This window comes from Lagopus muta, chromosome 1 (genome assembly GCF_023343835.1).
Source record: "Lagopus muta isolate bLagMut1 chromosome 1, bLagMut1 primary, whole genome shotgun sequence".
Taxonomy (NCBI): domain Eukaryota; kingdom Metazoa; phylum Chordata; class Aves; order Galliformes; family Phasianidae; genus Lagopus; species Lagopus muta.
In genome coordinates, this window is record NC_064433.1 from 35,989,277 (window position 1) to 36,008,094 (window position 18,818).

Sequence of the window (18,818 nt, forward strand, 5' to 3'; positions counted from 1 at the left end):
ATAAATTAGGAATTCTTCTGACAGTATTAAGCAAGTTGAAGTAAGTGTGCTTTTGTGAGAATGACTTTTCTCCCATCTCTGTGACCACTACAAGGTTTTCAACTGAGATAATGTAAGAGAAGTGGACAAAAATCGAAGTGCAGAGCAAGCCTAAGTGCAGATTATTTAGGAGCAATTCACACGTGGAATGAGAAAGCCACTGGCTCCAATTCTGTGGGAGCTAACTTCTGGAGTAGGAGCAGCAGAAAGATTCCAGAAGTGTTTCACCCTCTGCCCACCTTTCAGAGCAGCCAAGAGGGATCCCTCCATGTGAGAATAGACAGCAGGACACATTCTCTCAAGAGACACAAGGGTGTTAGTAGGAGAGTGCTCCAGATCTTATTGTAGAAGATGGATTGCATTTGCAGTCATACATGTTTTCTTGTCTTAGATGAGCTCTCCAGTGTTGTACCTTACAGAGTTCCCTCCTTACTGATGCTGCTGTAGTGTTGTCTTAGTTGAGTGACAGTTTCTGTTTTTTAAGAAACTCGGGATGATCATTTTATTTTGGTTACCATTATGGGATTTTTCTCCAGAAATTTCTGTAAAAAGAAACGTGTTGTTTCAAAGTACTCACAAAGGGTAAAGACCTTCATTGCTGCCTATCGCGCGTGCTTTCTCTGAATGTTTCAAGCCACTGTTAGAGGAATTTGCATGAAGTGATGCTGCATGCGATGGCTGTCAACAGAAATGCGAAGGCTGGTGTGCTTCTAATACAGAGTGCTCTAATGAGCAGCACCACATCTACTCAAACTTCTGTTTAGAAAAAGATTATTCCAAACATTCACCCTTACTGAAAGGTCTGAATGCAAAGTAGTCAGATGAGGGGAAAAAGGAGAGTATTGTTAAAAATATATAAACTTGGAAATCTCCAAAGAAAGCCTCATTTTGGTGAGCCTAAGTACATTTCAAAGTGGCAGACTAAACAAAAAACTTCAAGAAGGCAACTCTGAAAAATTAAACTCTATTTTCTTATTTAGAAATGCTGTAGGCTGTGAATAAGGTCATTCCCTTCGTTGGAGGTGGGCGAATCATCTGAAGAAAGACTTATCCACTGAATTTGTCTTCTTTTCTGCTTTTGATCTATTCACAAGCTCATCATGAGATTTATTTGTTGTTCAATAATCTGCCTGCTTTTTTTATGCAATAATGTTCTCACATGAATAGCTGTCAAATAGCTGATACTGCTTGCTGTTTGGATGCCAGCATTGGACTCTACTGGCTAGTTGCCTGGGTTACATATATCTGTTTCTTGTCCTGGGATATTTCTGATACTAATCAACAGACTGTGGGTTTTGAATAATTCAGTCAAATGTGAAATGCTAGCTGTGTTTTTGGTGACTATTGATATATTTGAGATTGAAAAATAAGCAGCTATTCACAAATTTATTTGCACCAGCTCTGAATGAAGAAAGCAAGCACAAATGAGAGTCGTACTCTTTGAATTACCATTTATGTGTTATTTGAGCAATTTTTATGAGAAGGGTGTGGGGAAGAGACAACAACTGTATTTCATTAATTCTCAAGATTAATTTCTAACAGGGATTTTTGAAAGTCCTTTAGTTGTATATAACTTTCTTCGTACAAGGTTATTACAACTATATGAGAGATTTAATTTCTAGACATGTAATTTCAAAGCTAAAATATGAAAGACGTTCTGAAGAAGGAAGAATCCTTGCAAATTGTTGACCATGTTACATACATTGAAATTCGGTGTAGTCCATTTAAATATCCTTTGAATTCATAAGTCCGACTGAAAGAATGCGAAGATGTTTCCTCAAGGATATTTAGCACTGATCTTGCAAGTATTTACACACAGTAGTAATTGCACTGTCTCCTTTGCAACTGGTACATTGCTTCCGGTACTGTGTGTCAGCACAGGATGGTATCCTCATCCCATGAGGAGTTCTTGAAGTAGTGAGTACTCCTGTCCATGCGGAGTGGTTGCAGTCATGCTATTACTCCGTCCCTTGTGATAGGGTGCAAGTTAATCAGCTCTTGGCAGTCAGCCTTCTCAAGACTCATTCTGAGAACATCTTTTTAGAGCTGTTTTAGGGAACAGACAAAATCTCATTATTCATCTTACTGAAAATTGCCCAGTGAACACAAGCATCTGTCTCTCAGCTATACCATAAGAAGGCTATATGAAATTGAATGGCTTGAGTAGTGTTTTTCTGGAAGAAGCAGATCTTGAGGTACTGAGTCTTTGACATTAGCACCCAACACCCTGCACAGGCTCTTAGCACAGGTTCTAGGAGACAAATTCTCAAATGCAAAATGATACGAGAAGTGATTTTGAAAGTCTTCAAAACCAGAAGACCTCTTTCCCAACTTTGAAAATTTTGAAATATAATTGAATAATTTTATTTTATTTTATTTTAATTTTTAAATTAACTGTATGGCTGTCATTGAACTTTTTTTCTTTTTGGTAGTCCATTTTTTAATGTAGGCTGGTTTGTGAAGAATAGACACTGCATTTACCCCGGAGAACAAGTCTGGAGTTTGCCAAGCCTTGATCTATTCTATATCTTTCCAATCAACTGTAGATGTCTGGAGAACAGTGTAGGTCTAAAGCCATACAGTGGTGATATTTTTCTGGTATATTGCTTTAGTTGACAGTGACCACTGATTCAGGGATTCTGAAGGAAGGTATCTACTGTATTAGTATATAATAGCACTTAAAAGCACTTTTTCTTCCAAGAAACTATTTACTCATTTTTGAGCCCGTGTAGATAATGTTTCATGAACATGACTATAGTTATCATTCATATATTTCAGTTAAATAAGAGAAACAAAATAATATCCCATGCTGCTTTGTGTTTCTGGCACAGTCTGGATCATTACGTTGATATCTCTTGGTTTAAGAGTTATTTTTGCTCCTTCATTTGGCACCTTGATTCTTCATTTTTTTTTTGCTCATTTGACAAACAGAAAGGCATTTTAGTGAAAGCTTTTCTAGAACTCCAGAATTTATAAGACGTCTTATCTACTGCTTTGTGTCATCTCGAAGCTTGCTGCATGGGATGATGACTTTGTCAGGAAGCTGCTGTCTTCTTGCTTTAAAAGTTAAACTTCCTTCTTCCTTGATCCCTTTTTCCAATTTGATTCACTTTCTGTGGACACAAATAATGTTGCTTCTGTTGATCTCAGCATGAACTAGGTCATATCACTGCTTAGGAAGACCTATTTCTGTGCTAGCAGATAGCTGCTGTGAAGCAATGAGTGATGACGTACTCACTGCTGCTATTAATGTATACAATAAGACTCATGAATGGAAGCAGAAAGTTTTTGTTCTATAAAAAAAAAGTAATCTTTTTCTAATGAAGGAGAGACTAGTACTTGAAAGAGACTACGGAGGAAAAAAAGCTGACATCATCTGTCGTATTTAGCATAATTTGGAAGCATCTTAATGGCCATCTAGTGTATTTCTAGTGAGTTGTGGGCACAGGGGTCTTTTGGGGACTTGCAGTTTTGGAGGCTTTGGGTGGAGAAGATAAGTAGAAGAAGGGGGTGTCTGAAGGCATCATGAAGACAATTGAGATGTCTTGGTACTGGCCCCAAGAGAACTCCAGGAGCCTACCTGTAAGATGTAGTAATGCCATAATTCGCTCCAAAGATGAAGTGGAAGTAATGGGAAAAGATAGGATGTTGCTGTTACTTGTAGTGGAGCCAAGTGTCTGGGGCTGCAGGGTGGGCATATATCTGCAATTTCAATATTTTGACTATGCCAGAGAGAGGCCAAAGATTTAAATCTGAACGTGAAAGCCTGCACGCCCCAATTTGTGCTTAACATTCACCAGCCTACACATAATGATGATTAAATTATCATCTATTTACCTTCAGGGAAAGCTTTTAAAATTTTATTAATCTAAACAGCCGTTTCTTCATTAAGTCACTTCAGCTGCAGAAGCAGTTATCTTCTGTACGTTATATACGGGTATAATAGTAACCGCAGTTACTGAAGTTTACCACACAAAGAGAGGCACGTGCTAAGTGTTTGTGCATCTGGTCTATAATAGGTACCTATATATAGTTAATATTTAATCTCCTTCTCAATATGCTTCTATGTTTTTAGGCTTGTGAGCAAGGCTTTCTAAAGCCTGCTGAGCCTTGCAATGCACCAAACCTTCTTCAGGGGTGTGTGTGAGTGGGAGGGTGAGGGAATTGTGTATTACTGAGCAATAAGCTGAAGATGGCAGCATTGGGTGAGCTATCTCATTTTCTTAGCTAAGTAGTTCTCTCTTAAAATACAGTAATTGTAGCTGTTGTGTATGGCAAACTTATTAAAAAAATGAGCTTTTCATTTAAAGGGCTTTTTAAAATACTACAGCTTAATACCACAAGTTAGTGCAAGGTAGGTGTTTTATCATCAGTCCTCCCAAGTGAGGACAAAGTTATAGCCACTCTGACAGATCTGTAATAGACAAACACCAGACTCCCCCTTTTTAGCTGTTGTTTGCTTTCTGACTGAAAATGACTGTGATCACTGTGCTTTATGAGCAGCCCAGTCCTGCTATATATCTGTCACGATGTTTGTGTTCACCACACTGGTTCTTTTAAGAGAGCTGAGGGGGCTAATTCAAACGTGCTCGTGGGGTTTAAGTATGAAGCTGAACAGTTCGTTGCTGACAGTGACAGCATGTACAGAACCAGGTCTGCAGCCCCCCGAAAGTTTTTTTGGCAAAAACTCAGTTAATATTCTTCAAGGTGGCAGTTTCACTCAGTGATGCCTATGTCGTTTTGTGTATCTGGTTGTTTGTTCCTCAGATGTCTTTTTTGAAAACCATTTGTTTTGGAATCAGCTAATTGTACTTAGTGAACAATTAGATGCCAGCATGGCTTATGCAAGTCAATAGCAAAGTCAGAAGTGGAACTTTGGTTTCTTGTTTGACAGTGTTGTGCTTTCAACTCCTCTTGTGAATATCTGTGCTTTGACTGCTGTACTGGAACCTAACCTAAGGCATCTTAAGTCACTACAACCTTTCCTTCTTCATAGATGACTTTGCAGGTTTAGATCAGACACAGGGCTCATGTTTTTATTCTTTTTTATCATGTTTTTCTCCACAGTGCTCTGCTGGCTCTATGGGAACTTTTATAAGAGGCAGAGAAATGAATCATATCGCAATTTCTAAACATTGAATTTAAAAGAGCTGCTAATTACTGCTCTTTTGCATTTAGGATGGAGAGAGTCTAGAGGAGAGGGGTTTGTAAGAAAAGTAGGAAGTGGCAAAAAAAACAAAAATCATCTGCTTAGGATTTGTCTTTAAGATATGCAGAAAATGTTAAGATTTAGTATCAAATGCTGAGTTGAAGCCTATCCTAAAAAGAAATATAAGCTTCGCCTGTTACATAGTTAATTGAAACTGCAGAGTAAATTCATATTTCATGCAAAACTGTGTAAAGCTCTTGGTTTCAGTGGAGCTGTATTCTATGCACAGATACTGAAATTGTCAGATAATGTAATAAATGTTTTCACATGTGCACACAAATGGTATGTATGTGTATATATCTGCATGCAGAATTTTTGTAGAAGTTGATTTACAGTTTCCTAAAACCCTTATATGTAGGAATAATTACTAACAATCTCATCTGTTTGATCTGGCATCAAAAACAATCTTGCTGCATTATAATAACGCCAAACGAAAGCTCAGGTACCATAGGAGCAGATGTGATTGTTGTCTTCTGGTTTTATTGGATACTGAACTATCTGTACTTCTTACAGTCTGCCTAACATTTCACTTTGAATACAGCAAATTAGATGCATTACTGTTAATGTTGACTTAACTAATGTCTTTCACAGTTCTCACTGGCTTAGATATGTCAGCTGCCTACTGGTGACACAGGTTGAAAGTAGACCTAGAGAACAATTGTAATGGATGAGCCAACTAAATTTGCTGTACTGTACTTAGTATATATTTGCTGTACTTACTTATTACTGACTGTAATTTTCTTTCTGTCATTTAAGATGCCAAGTGGCATATTAGTTCTTCATTTATAATGAAGTAAAATTTAGTGAGAAATATGACATAGTCTCAAGAAGTTCGTTCTAACACAGGACAGCACTTAGATACATGCCAATCTTGAGTGCTCTGAACTAGATTTTGGAGATCTTCAGAGGTTCTTAGACAGGCAGACCAAATACCTTGGAGGATTTTCTTTTAAAGCGGTTCTCTTATTTCTGAAAGTGTCTGCACAATTGTCTCTGCCTTTCATAGCCAAATCATCATAGGATCATGGAATCATAGAATGGCTTGGGTTGGAAGGGACCTCAAAGATCATGAAGCTCCAACCCCCTTGCTGCAGGCAGGCCCACCAACCTCCATAGCTAATAGTAGACCGGGCTGCCCAGGGCCCCATCCAGCCTGGCTGCTCTTACCTGTCTGTTCCTAACTGGCCATTCCTGTGAACTGTCTGAGTGCCCAGAAAAAGAACAATCAGATTTTTGCCTAAAGCTCTGTTACTGCAGAAAATGACATTTAAATTACTGTATCTGATTTTATATTAAAGACATGAAATTCTGAAAAAGTGGGGCAATTAAGTGAATGGCTGAAATGCTTTTTTTTTTTTTTTTTTAATCCACACTGTATATATCTGTATATTTTACAGTGCTATTTTTTTACGATTGAATTTGGTCTTTGCAAGCAAGAAGGACAGCTGCGTGCTTATGGGGCAGGACTTCTGTCTTCTATTGGAGAACTAAAGGTACGTTGATTGATATGCTCTTAAAGCAGAATCAAATTTCTTTTAATGATAATACAATTATAATTGGATGCAAATATTTTGATTTGAAAATAACAGTTAAACTTATCAAGATGAAAAGCTTCCTTTTAAATGTGATACTGAGCTGAAAAATTCATTTGACATATCAGCTGGCACCTGAAGCATGAAATGGATTTGTAAGGACTGAAGTACCAAAGTAACAGTAAGCTACAAAACTTACTTCTGTTTGAAATTTAAGAAATAACTAGCCTGTGAGACGCTTGAATTGTGGGTAAATGGAGGCTCAGTTAAGGGTATACTGGGTTCTGAAAACTTTACTTAGAAGAGAAGCATATGTTTTTTTGTAGGTGAAAAAACTGTTTTGAAATGAGACACAATTCTGTTAAAAGTAATGCAAAATATTGCAGTGGATTTGTTATTGATATTAAAAGAACATTTATTAAGGTCTTGATTCAGTAGATTATTTGTTTTTAAAATTAAGGAATGCATGTAAGCTCATACTAGACTTGTAGTATATGCCTGTGTTGCAATACACAGAGACTTATAAAGACAAAAGTCTTTGACCTTTCATGGTGAGTAACTGCAGTAGATCAGTTATTACCTATTTTTAGGCATAGTGAACAAGCAAAAGGTATTTTGTCACAAGTTTAATATTTTGAGATGTAATACACCTCACTGTTAGTACAAAGGAAGGGAAGAGGAGGAAGAGGAGGGAATGCCATGTTTATTCTGGGACCCAGGTAAACTTTTGATGGCTTTTGTTTAAAAAATTGGTTTCAAAAAGCGTATGAAGAATAGTGTTTACACACTGTTTTGCAATATATCTCCTGTTTATTTGCATTTGAGCATCTTTCCACCCATTTTCGGTGAAGTACCTGGCATTTTAATAGAAGTATTTCAGTCTCTTTTTACTGTTTTACCTGTAATTGAGAATATTAATGCTGGAGCTCAGTAGTTAGATTGCTATTCTTTTATTAATAAGCCTGTATAAGGGGATTAAAGAAAGACATAGAAAAAAGGTCAAAGAAAATTATTTTCTCCAGTACATATATATTTTTAATTTGATTTCATTATAGCTGTTCTCAGTTCAATGCCTACTTCAGCCGCAGGAGCATTCAGTATCAGTATGGAACTGTTGTACACAGTGCAAAAGATGATTAAACACAAAGATGAAAATATCCCACTTGTTTTTTTCCCTGCCCAACAACATTCAGTGTGATCTCCAAACTGCGCAGGTTTCTGCAGAGAATCAGGGTTTTTAGTTAAACTAACAGTTACAGCCTTTAAGTGATGACCCTGAAAATACCTGTCACATCATTTACAAAATCTGAAGGCATAAAAGCAGAGAAATAAATAGTCAAGAGCATAATAAATCTTGTACCATCAATGTCAAAAACAAACACATTATTCTTATGGAGTGTACATATTCTGTTACCACACAGAAATCTTAACTGTGATCCCAGTTCTCTGTTCCTCACTCAGCAATAATCTCAGAGTGTAAATGCAAAGAATAATCCTTTTGAAAAGCAACAGCAAAAATTAAATAAGGCGTACGTTAATGGAGTGTACTGATTGGCTTTAAAGGTTAGGCTATATATCATAATAATTTTGCCATATATCAAAAATACTATACAATTTTCTATTACATTACATTTATATTTCATAGATCTTAAGCCAGAAGGGACTATTAGATCATCTGGTTTGACCTCTTGTGTATCATAAGCTGTTAAGTTTCATCCATATCTTGAACGCACTGCACACAGTTAGACTGAAACATTTCAGTTATTGAGAGACTGAGCACTTGTGTGCTGCAGGCACAGAACACCACTGTACCACAGATGCCCACAGAGTCCATAAAGGGACTGATAAGGTGAAAAGCGTCCAATTTTTGTGAAACTGTGCTCTAAAGCAGGAGTGAAAGTAAGAGGGGAAGGGAAAAAACAGGGCAAAATAAGTTTTCTGCTAATCTGACAAAGGGAGGAGCTCTTTCTAGAACAGAAACCTGGTGCTGAATATGCTTCTTGTCAACGAGATTATCAGCCAGGCCCTTAGGAAAAAGAATTTCTGGGCACCTCACAGCTCTGTTGCAGAGCCTCGCATCAAGCCATTACTGGTCTCTGACTTTTCACCAGAAAGCAACTTCCCATACCTCTGCCCTTATCTCCAAGCACCCACTGGGAGGAAAAATTTCTTCCTTGATCTGAAGATCGTAGAATGGTTTAGGTTGGAAGGGACATTATAGCCCACCCAGCTCCAACACTCTGCTGTGGGCTGGTTGTCCACGGCCCTATCTAACCTCACCTTGAATGCCTCCAGGGATGGGGCACCACAGCTTCTCTGGGCAGCCTGTGCCAGTGCCTCATTGCCCTCTGTGTAATGATGGATCTGAAAAATAACGCTGATGTAACAGTCTGTGGTCGAGATCCTAGTTACAGCTGAAATGCTAATGGATGTCAGCAATTGCTCTGAAAATAATGTGAACAATACAGGTTGTTTCTATGCTGGATGGGAATGAATCCACTGGAGTTTGCTTGGCCACAAGGCCAGACCCCCATACTTTTCATAGAAGTCAGAGTGAAGAAGACCTTTTAGAAATAACTTCTGCCATTCATCAGACAACAGTGCTTGTGGACCCACAGTCCCCTCTGTGGAGAAGCTAAAATGTTTTTTTTATCCTTGTCACTTGAATGGTATATCTTGCTGTGGAGTTGAATTTTGCTCCCTTGACTTTACAGGTACTTGATATTAATATGCTTCTGTCAGCAAGAAGAAAAACCCCTCTCTAGCTGCCCTCCCTATAGTTATTTTTTCAATACTGCAGTATTTGCAGGAAACAAATTGATAGGCAGCTTTACAAATGGTATCTAGTAATTTCTATCGCCAATCATATTTGGGACTTTCAGATGAGTGAAATATTTGTTCAGTCATCCCGACTTCTATGTTACACTGTTCCACTCTGCAAATCTGGTCAATAGCTTTAGGAAAAAAGAACTAAAAGCTAGAGAAATGTGGGCATCATCCTGTCAATATAGGATTTCCTTCATTTTTTTTTTTTCCCCTACTCAGTACTTAGACTTCAAATTTCAGGTATTGGAAAATGCACCTCATGATGAAGTGCATGCTGAAGAAGCATCAAGCAGAAATTTTGAAAAGCGCAACAAAATAAGGTGAAAGAAAAGATTAAAAATGAAGCCTAGGTGGGGAGGAATAATCAGTAAGTAGTTACAAATACTCTGCCTAATAGTCAGGTTAACACTCCCTAGTGCTTTTATACACTATATGCTTGGGACTTAAAGATAAGGCAGAAATAACATACATATCATTTATTGAAGCTATTTCTAAAAGGCAGTCAAAATGTCTTTGGAAATTTTAATCCATTTACATTATATGATGGTCTCGTGAACTCTTTGATTAAAAGAATGATCCTATCAACTTCAGTTGGCTGTACGTCAAGTCATATATCCCTATTGTATGCTTCTGTATTTACCAGAGAGATGGCTTTCAAATCTTTCTGTACAGATTTTTAAGTCAAATGCAATATCCAGTAATGTTTTCTTTTAATGATAGCTTATGTTAAGAGAAGGCGGTGTCAGCTTTTATAACCAGAGAGATTCAAGTACAAGGTTTGGTTCTGTTTACTGAAGAGGACTAAGAGGATGGAGATTTCCATCCCAGATGGCCATTACAGTGTTTTTTTAAAATATAGTCTCTCTTCCTAATTTGTCTAAACATTATATAAAATTATACTGATAACAACAGCAAAAACCTCTGATGAAATCATATCATAAATCTGGAAATGTCCTATGCTGAAAAGCACAGGCAGAATAATGCAGAATAGTATTTAGAAACAGGTTTTCCAAAATTATATTCTCTCACAGAATAACAAGGTGATAAAATCAGTACTGGCACACAGACAACTTCTCACCAGTATTCTTGTTCTGCCCTCTTGTAATCCTCAAACAGTGCAGTATTTATAACTCAACTCAACCTTACCCCTCACTAGTTTAAGCTTTTTTCTTTTCTCCTCTTTTTCCTTTTATTCCTTTTTCACCAAAAAAAAAAAAAAAAAAAAAAAAACACAAAAAAAAAACCCCAAAAAAACAAAACTGAAAATCTCCAGCTTTTTAATAGTCCATTTTTAATACTTAAAGGAGAAAGCACAGACAGAACTCATTTACCACGTGTCAGTGATGGTTACTCCATGAAAACACCTGGTGCTATCTAAGATGCCCCAGTATATTTAACTAGCTCTCCACCTGAGGTGCTATGTAATAGTTTCCATTTCTGTACAGATACCTCAAACATTCTAGACCCTAGAGGCCTGTGGTTATGTACCTGAATTTTTCTTTTTTTTTTTTTTTGTCTTTCGTCCAGTGGGACTAGGGGATTTTCTATAGTGCTATGCTTATTCCCTAGAAAAGTAGTTGTCTAATTCTGGAGGTGTTCCATTGTTTAATATTGCTGTGTTTCTTGGAAAATAGTTGCAATCTGTTTGCAAGTTTCACTCCAAACTCCTATTGCTTAAGCCTAAGGAGAATCACCAACAACTGTATTAGTGTAAGCATTGCTACTTGTGTGAGTGTGCCTTTAGAGACTGTTGTGACGAATCTACAGGGTGGTGAGATGCTTTCTCACTGAAAGCTATTTCCCATCTCATCATTATCTGTGACATCCATGGAAATAAATAAAGAGATTTCTGAGGATAAATCCATAGTAGCTACTCAGATGTTTAAATTCACTGAAGAACTGAATGTCCAAACAAAACAGAGGTGAACAGCATTGTTAAAAAGCTACAGGTTTGAGCTTAAAAGTTTTCAAATTCAAGCTTAAGTGTTGAGATTCTGTACTTCACAATGTTGACAGTGCCAAGGACCAATGTTTCAGAGCACTGTGATGTTTTTGAAAGAACAAAAAAAGCCTAGTTCAGCTTTGGAGTCAGCATTGGCCTGACCATCCTGGTTCATGCTAGACATTTTATGATCTGCGTGATGGTTTGTCTTCAGTTTCTGCTCAGTTACCGAATGCTAGCATTGCTGGTGTCAGCACATCAAGTCACAGAATCACACAGAATCACCCGGGTTGGAAGGGACCCCAAGGATCATGTAGTTCCAACCCCCCTGCCTAGCAGGGCCACCAAACATACACACTCAGATCAGGTTGCCCAGGACCCCGTCCAACCTGGCCTTAAACACGTCCAAGGACGGGGCATCCACGACCTCCCTGGGCAGCCCGTTCCAGGGCCTAACCACTCTCCTAGTAAAGAACTTCCCCCTAACATCCAACACTTCCCCCTAACATCCAACAAGTCAATAGTAGACTTTCCAGACACCAGGCTGCAGAGCTTCAAAGCACTGTCCAGAATGTTGGAGGCATTTCCCGTTGCTCTGGTCATCATGACAGTAAGTACCTGATCCAAGAGCAAGAAAGCCATATCTTAGAAGAGATCTCAGTTGGGAGTTCAGCAGAATCTGGACACTTCATTCACAAACAGCTGTGAAGAATAATTAATCAGATGTCAGCTAACTTAGAAGGCATGTCTGAATTTACTCTTTCCCAGTTGCATGATTCCTGGTGTCTGCACATCCCAGTTGCTTTATGAAGCAGCTTCTCTGTTCATGTACACACTAAACGAGTTATTTCATATATATGATCTGAGGAGAAAACCTCAGGTTATTTTTTCTCAGAAGACATGCACTCTGATAAAGAATTAGTGTTTACTTCCGTTTAAACTCTCCTCCTTTATATAATTAGGAGTTCAGTGTCTGGAGCAGCTGTCAGTGATGTTGCTGAATCTTTTCTCACCTTTGACAGCTTTGATCCTCTGTTTCTGTCCAAGGAGTGTACATGCCTCAGCAGATATCATTAGTGAGGAGAAGATAGTCATAGAATCATAGAATAGCTTGGGTTGGAAAGGACCTTTAAGACCATCAAGTCCAACCACAACCTAATCAGAACACTGTCACCCTTTTTGTTGAAGCTGTCATCGTACAGGAAAGAATCCGTGTACCAGAAGTGGTCACCTACTAGTTCAGTTCCTAAGAAAGCTTGGCCAGTAGCACTCTTAATTTTTTGCACAGGGCTTTGCTCAACCCATTCAGAGTTTTAAAACTTTGTCCTTTACATATTTGAGGCATCAGGTCTCACCTGAAGGTAAAGAGGCACCTTGAAAGGAGATACTGTTGTCTAGGTTGAACTCAGGAAGGCCATTATAATTCCCAGTAAAGACAAATTCCATTCAATGGAAGGAGGTAGACGCTTAAACTTACAGGCACTCAACCACAGCATGGCTCTGCCTGAAGACAGAGACAGTAGAGATTTAAACAGGCTAATAAGGTGAGGCTGTTCCTGCAATCCATTTAGAAGAAGGTTCTGGTCAAGATAGTCCATTTTAGATTTTTGTTTTCATACCTGTGTAACCGATGACTGACTAGAAACAGCAAACTTTGTGAGAAGGAAATGATACATGTTCTAAAGAAAGTTAATTCCAGCCATTTTAAGATACCGTGCATTAATTTTTCATGTATTTATTTTTGGAGAGAGAGAAGGTAGGAGGAAGAGGTTCTTGTTCCAATTTTATGTCCTGTTATTTGGCAACAGCAGGTTGAACTAAGGAGGACAACTAAGTACTGTGATATTTTCAGAGCCTTTCACAGGGATGTAGGAATGTGCATAAGCAAGAACTCAAGTAAACAGTATGGTTAATACCTTATTCTGCTGTAAGGAATGTCTATGCAGAAATATAATAAAGAAATAAGAGACTCCTTCATGCTTCAGGGATCTGCTCCCTCCATGTCATTTCTCAGTGCTTTTTGTGTGTGTTTTCCCTGTGGATAGATACTAGGGGACTAAAGAAAGTTGACCTACATGTGCTTTTCTTCCTCAGAAACATTGTGTTTCTGTACAGGGTACTGACGATGAAAATACATGTGCTCTAAGAGTTAAAGTAGGCCCAAAAACTAACCACAAGTATCCAAGGGGAAGGAAGAGGTAGAAATAATTTTTTTTTGTGAAATGTCTCAGTACCAGATTTTCAGTTTTGAAACCTTTGTTTTTGAAATCTTTCCAGTGACTTTTGCCAGTAGGGTAAAGAGAGAGGCTAATGGCTAATCTGTAACCTCTTCTTTGAGCAGCATAATTTGATGTCTCATCTGTCTGATGTCTGCTCTGTACCTATCTCTGCTTATATTTTTGGCTCTTTTCCCCTTACAGTACTAAAATGATGATTGTAACTCATGTATGTAGCGGAAGGGCAATGCATCAGCACACAATACACAAGTAGTATTTAATGGATTTTCGGGTATATAGTTTCACTCTTAAGCTCACTGTCAGGAAAGTAATATATGAATTTGCTCTGAAAATGTAATGCAGAAGTTATGTGAGTGATTTGGTCAGACTCAGTTCACCTACCAAGTCGATGATCAGTTCTGCCTGTTAATTGACATTTGTGGACATACATGTTTATAGCTGTAGATAATTTTCCAGCAGTGGTTTTTTTTTATGACTTTCTCATTTCCATCTGAAGATTTGTGCCTGCACAGCAGCTAGATTTCTAATCTGCTCTTTAGTATTTTATTAGTTAGGTGAAAAAATGACTCATAAAAAGAGTATTTTCTAAGTAACAAATTATTTATTCTGTTCACACTGTGAGATTGCTCTATGTAAAACAAGAGAGGCTACCAAATGACTGAAAAAATACAGCACAGTGATACAAAAGTTGAATATGCAAACTGTTTTATAGATACAAAGCAGTATCAAAATACAGTTTAACAGAGCCAGTGGTTTATTTTGCAGCACGCTCTTTCTGACAAGGCCAAGGTGAAAACATTCGATCCGAAGACAACCTGTTTGCAAGAATGCCTGATCACCACTTTTCAGGAAGCTTACTTTGTTTCAGAAAGTTTTGAAGAAGCCAAAGAAAAGATGAGGTAAACTATTTCCCTTGACTGTAAAATCTAATTTCTCTTTTTCAGTGGTAGACAAAAAAGAGGTGTTAATTTTCTTTTTTCTTTCAGGGACTTTGCTAAATCGATCAATCGTCCCTTCTCTGTGTATTTCAATCCATATACACAAAGCATTGAGATTCTGAAGGATACCAGGAGTATAGAAAATGTCGTCCAGGACCTCCGCAGTGATCTAAACACTGTATGTGATGCATTAAGCAAAATGAACAGATATTTAGGGATTTGATGTATGTCCCACTGTGATTTGTTGTCAGCTGCTTATTCTGTAGCTGTTCTAGTGACATCACATGACATGGCTAACTTTTAAAACTCATCAGTTTGCTCTTCTGAGCTTGGCCTGTGGCTTGTGTCATTGTGTAGCTTTGTCTAATTGTTAAGTGCAGACAAAACAAGGCAATGCTAATTCGTAAATTCTCTATGGAGTGTGGCAGCATATAACCAGCAATTCCTCAACACAATGTTGTGTACAAGTATACCAGTAAAAGCTTGCCTAGCAATGAGTTTGTTTCTTTCAGATTGGTGTTAAGAATGGTGTTCCTGATTTCTTTAAGTCTGACATTATTTCTATGTAATCCCTTTCCAACTGTCAGAATCCAGAAAAAAAGTATTTGCAACATTTTCCATTTTCCTTGTAAGAGAATCTGTATTTGGTGGTGATGACAGTGTTTTGCCCATATATTTGTAACAGAACTGAGTGTCTCTTGTGACTGAACAATACAGTTTACATGTATACCAATGCAGAGATCAGGAAGACTACGTATCGGTACTAAAAGGTCTGTGAGGATTATGAAGAAACACTACTGACAAATGTTCAATGTGGCTAAGTAATTGCAAAACAACAGGAGTAATAATAATAAAACCTCTGACAATTCATGCATAGAGGTAGTGATAGTTCCGTACATGTATTGTCTGTGACAATCCTGATCATACTTCCACTGCAGGAAGTATGCTGTTTATCTGGAAACAAGAGTGGAAGCACCTTTGTTAATTCCAGGTTGTTAGATGTGAATATAAAGCCATTCTACATCACTCTGTGCCTTCTGCATTCCCTCATTCTTTGAACATAGTCCCTTGCATTTCATGCATAATTTGCCTTTCCTTCTTATGCCACATTCAACCTTGACATGGTGTGCATGAGTGAGTCTACATCGTATCAGTATCAGTAGATATGAAAAGGTGAATATGGAAGTTGTTATTTAATTATAGCCAGGACAATTATCAGTTAGTAGATTACTTGTGGGGTGCTTAAATCATACCGACACCTAAGCTACCTAGCTTGTACCAGATGGATGCGGGCAATGCCTGACTTAATGAACTCTGTGTTAGCAAGTTCTGACAGAAGTACAAGCTCTGTCTGGGGAGCAGTGTGGAAATATTTGAGCCGGCTCTTATCTGGAAGCAATAATTATGCATGTCTTTCCTTTATCTGAGTTATTCTGTTCTCCTATTAGCCAGAATAATGGAGAGTTGACCATATTGTATGGAACTCTCGTAATGGAAACTGCGTGGATCTTATGCAGATCATGTCAGTACAGGTGAAAGTTCATGGCTTGTCTACTTACGGTGGAAAATAGATATCTACTGAACCTGCTCTCTCAGCTGAGAGACTCATGCAGATACTCTTTAAGTGTCGCTAGCAATTTCAGCATGAAGAGAGCACCACTTGATAGTATCAGCACATCCTTAAATAAGAGGCAATCTATAATTTTCATAGGGAAATCTGCCACCTCCTCAAAGATAACTACAAGATAACAGAAAGTGCTCTATTCTCTGGATGGTCCCTGCTGCATTCTAATGCTGCTGTTAATAGGGTGTGGAAAAATCTAGTTTTAGATCTAACCGTGACTGCCACTGGTATAAATGAAGAGCTGTTGAATTATCCCATGGGGTCAGCATGCTGGAGGAGTTTTTTAACTTCCTGACATTAGTGCTGACTCCATTAACTAGCACTTATCGTAGAGGAGTCACCAGCAGGCTTGGCATAGAAGTTTCTTCTTCTTTCTTTGGATGGAATCTGATGAACCCCTTGCAGCCCTTTTTGGAGAAAATGGACTGAACTGATATTTACTTTAAATGATCTGGAAAATCATTGCACAAGGAATAGTAGTTCTTAGTTCAAGACCTGACAAAGTATTGTTGCTTGCTTAAGTGAAATAAAGGCACAATGAGTTAAGAGATAAAGAGTTTGCAAAATTATTGAGTTTTTCCTTTGAATCAAAATTATACAGGAAAGCGTTAAATACTTACAGTATCTGGATTTATTCTTGACTTGTCTGAACTGCCTAAAATAAGGATTGCACAGAAGTAAAACAACAGAAGCATATCTTTGTTTTGTTTTGTACTGTTAACAAGTAAATCTTATTATGGATTAGGGAGAAACCCTTGAAATCCAATAGTCATTTTAGGACTAATGATGGCACGGAAACTGTCTGCAATGAAGATTTAATGTCAATGAAACAGAACATTGTCAAAGGATAATGGGCTCCTGCTGCTAGATATATGCTTAATCCAATGATTTTATTTCTATTATACAACGTGATTAAAAATAAATTAAATATAATGAGCTGAGGAATAATAGTGATTTAGAGAGACAATTGCTCATTGTTCTTACATGGGAAAGCTGTGTTCTTACAGGCTACAGGGCAAACTTGCTTTGGGCTTCAGCCAGTCAGCAGTCGTGAATTGGAAAGAAGGCTTTAAAAAGTGCACTATTGCACTTTTATGAATCAAATAGTTCCAGCTTAGCTGACATCCTTCTCTGCAGTTTTTATTAGCAAATTAAGATCAGCCATGCAGCAATCTCCTTGGATGACAAGCTCATTTAGGCATAATGAGGGAATTATTGACAGTTATCAAATTACACTAACGTTTCATTTAAAATAGACCATATTTATCTAAGGTGCTTGTTTAACTTTAGTGAGCTGGACTCTGGAAATTGGACTTCTTCTTAGGCTCATTTATTTCCTGTGTAATTCTGAACTAATGCTTTATGGGTCCAAGATATATGTTCTTGCTTTGCCTGCATAGAGTAAATGGGCCTGAGCTTAATGAATGTAAAGCATTGCAGTGTTTACTACCATGCAAAGTCTAAAATGAAAAACAGCACTCTGAGACATTGCAGCAAATACAAATACCAAGTTTCATTTGCAAGCCAAGACATGGTTCATGCGTTTCATTTCATTTATTTGGTGGAGGGAATGGAGTGGGAAAGGTGTTAACACAATATATTGCGTTTTCTGTTGTGTTTTTCTCTCTATACTTCAAGATCTGTTTAGAAGCCTGCTTTAAGTTTAGGCCTTCAGTACACTTTCATGACATAGAATGTCCTCATTTCTTCTTGTAATGATTTCCTAAAGTCATAGAGAAAACTCCAGAAACATACTGTACTGAAATGTGTATTTAATGTCACTCTGTAATGGATTACAGAAGATTTCACATCTCTGAGAGGACAGCCTGACTCTGTGAGCCAAAACTGGTGAAGGCTTTCACCTACAGGCTACTGGTACAAATTCAGCTCAGTCAGCAGCTTCTGAGAGCTATGACCACCAGCAGCAGCCTGGTGTCTGTGTGATGAGCTTGGAAGCTAAGATAGTTTCGTTTTGAGTAGAGGAGACTGAGGGGAGACATGATCACCTTTTTCAAATGCATAGGAGTAGCCGCAAAAATAAAAGGGAAAAACTTCTCTAGCCTGTAGAACTAATGGGCTTAAATTGCAGGACAGGAGCATGAAGTTCTTTAATGGCGAGGGCAGTGGAACCTGGAGGACAGATTGCCTAGGGAGACAGCAGGACACCTGTCATTTTTTAAAGAGAACAGTTTAGACAACTTTCTCTCAGGACTGCTATTGGCACAGCTGGTCCTGCTTTGAGATCAGGGAACAAGCTGCATGGCGTCTTGAAGTCCCTTACAGCAGCTGCCTGGAAGAGGGTTCAGGCTGCTCATTGAAAGGCTCCACATGACTCTCAACAGCAGTAATGGTCGTAAACCATCACTGTGGAGCCTCTCAGCAGCTTTTGGACCCCTGCATGTTCCTTCCATCTTAGATCGACTCTGAAGTGGTTCTTCGTCCTTCCATCTTCCCTCAGGGAACAAATAGGA

The 18,818-nt window shown here is 38.2% G+C and overlaps 1 protein-coding gene across 2 annotated transcripts in view; it reads left to right on the plus strand.

The window, feature by feature from the left end:
• Positions 1-17,550, plus strand: part of TPH2 (tryptophan hydroxylase 2) — a 53,567-nt gene extending 36,017 nt beyond the window's left edge. For both annotated transcript variants that reach the window (XM_048941177.1, XM_048941168.1), the window contains exons 9-11: positions 6,646-6,741; positions 14,551-14,684; positions 14,772-17,550. In XM_048941177.1, the coding sequence (XP_048797134.1) occupies positions 6,646-6,741; positions 14,551-14,684; positions 14,772-14,946 (405 nt within the window). In that variant the 3' untranslated portion in view covers positions 14,947-17,550. The remainder of the gene's footprint in view (positions 1-6,645; positions 6,742-14,550; positions 14,685-14,771) is intronic.
• Positions 17,551-18,818: the final 1,268 nt, after the last annotated feature.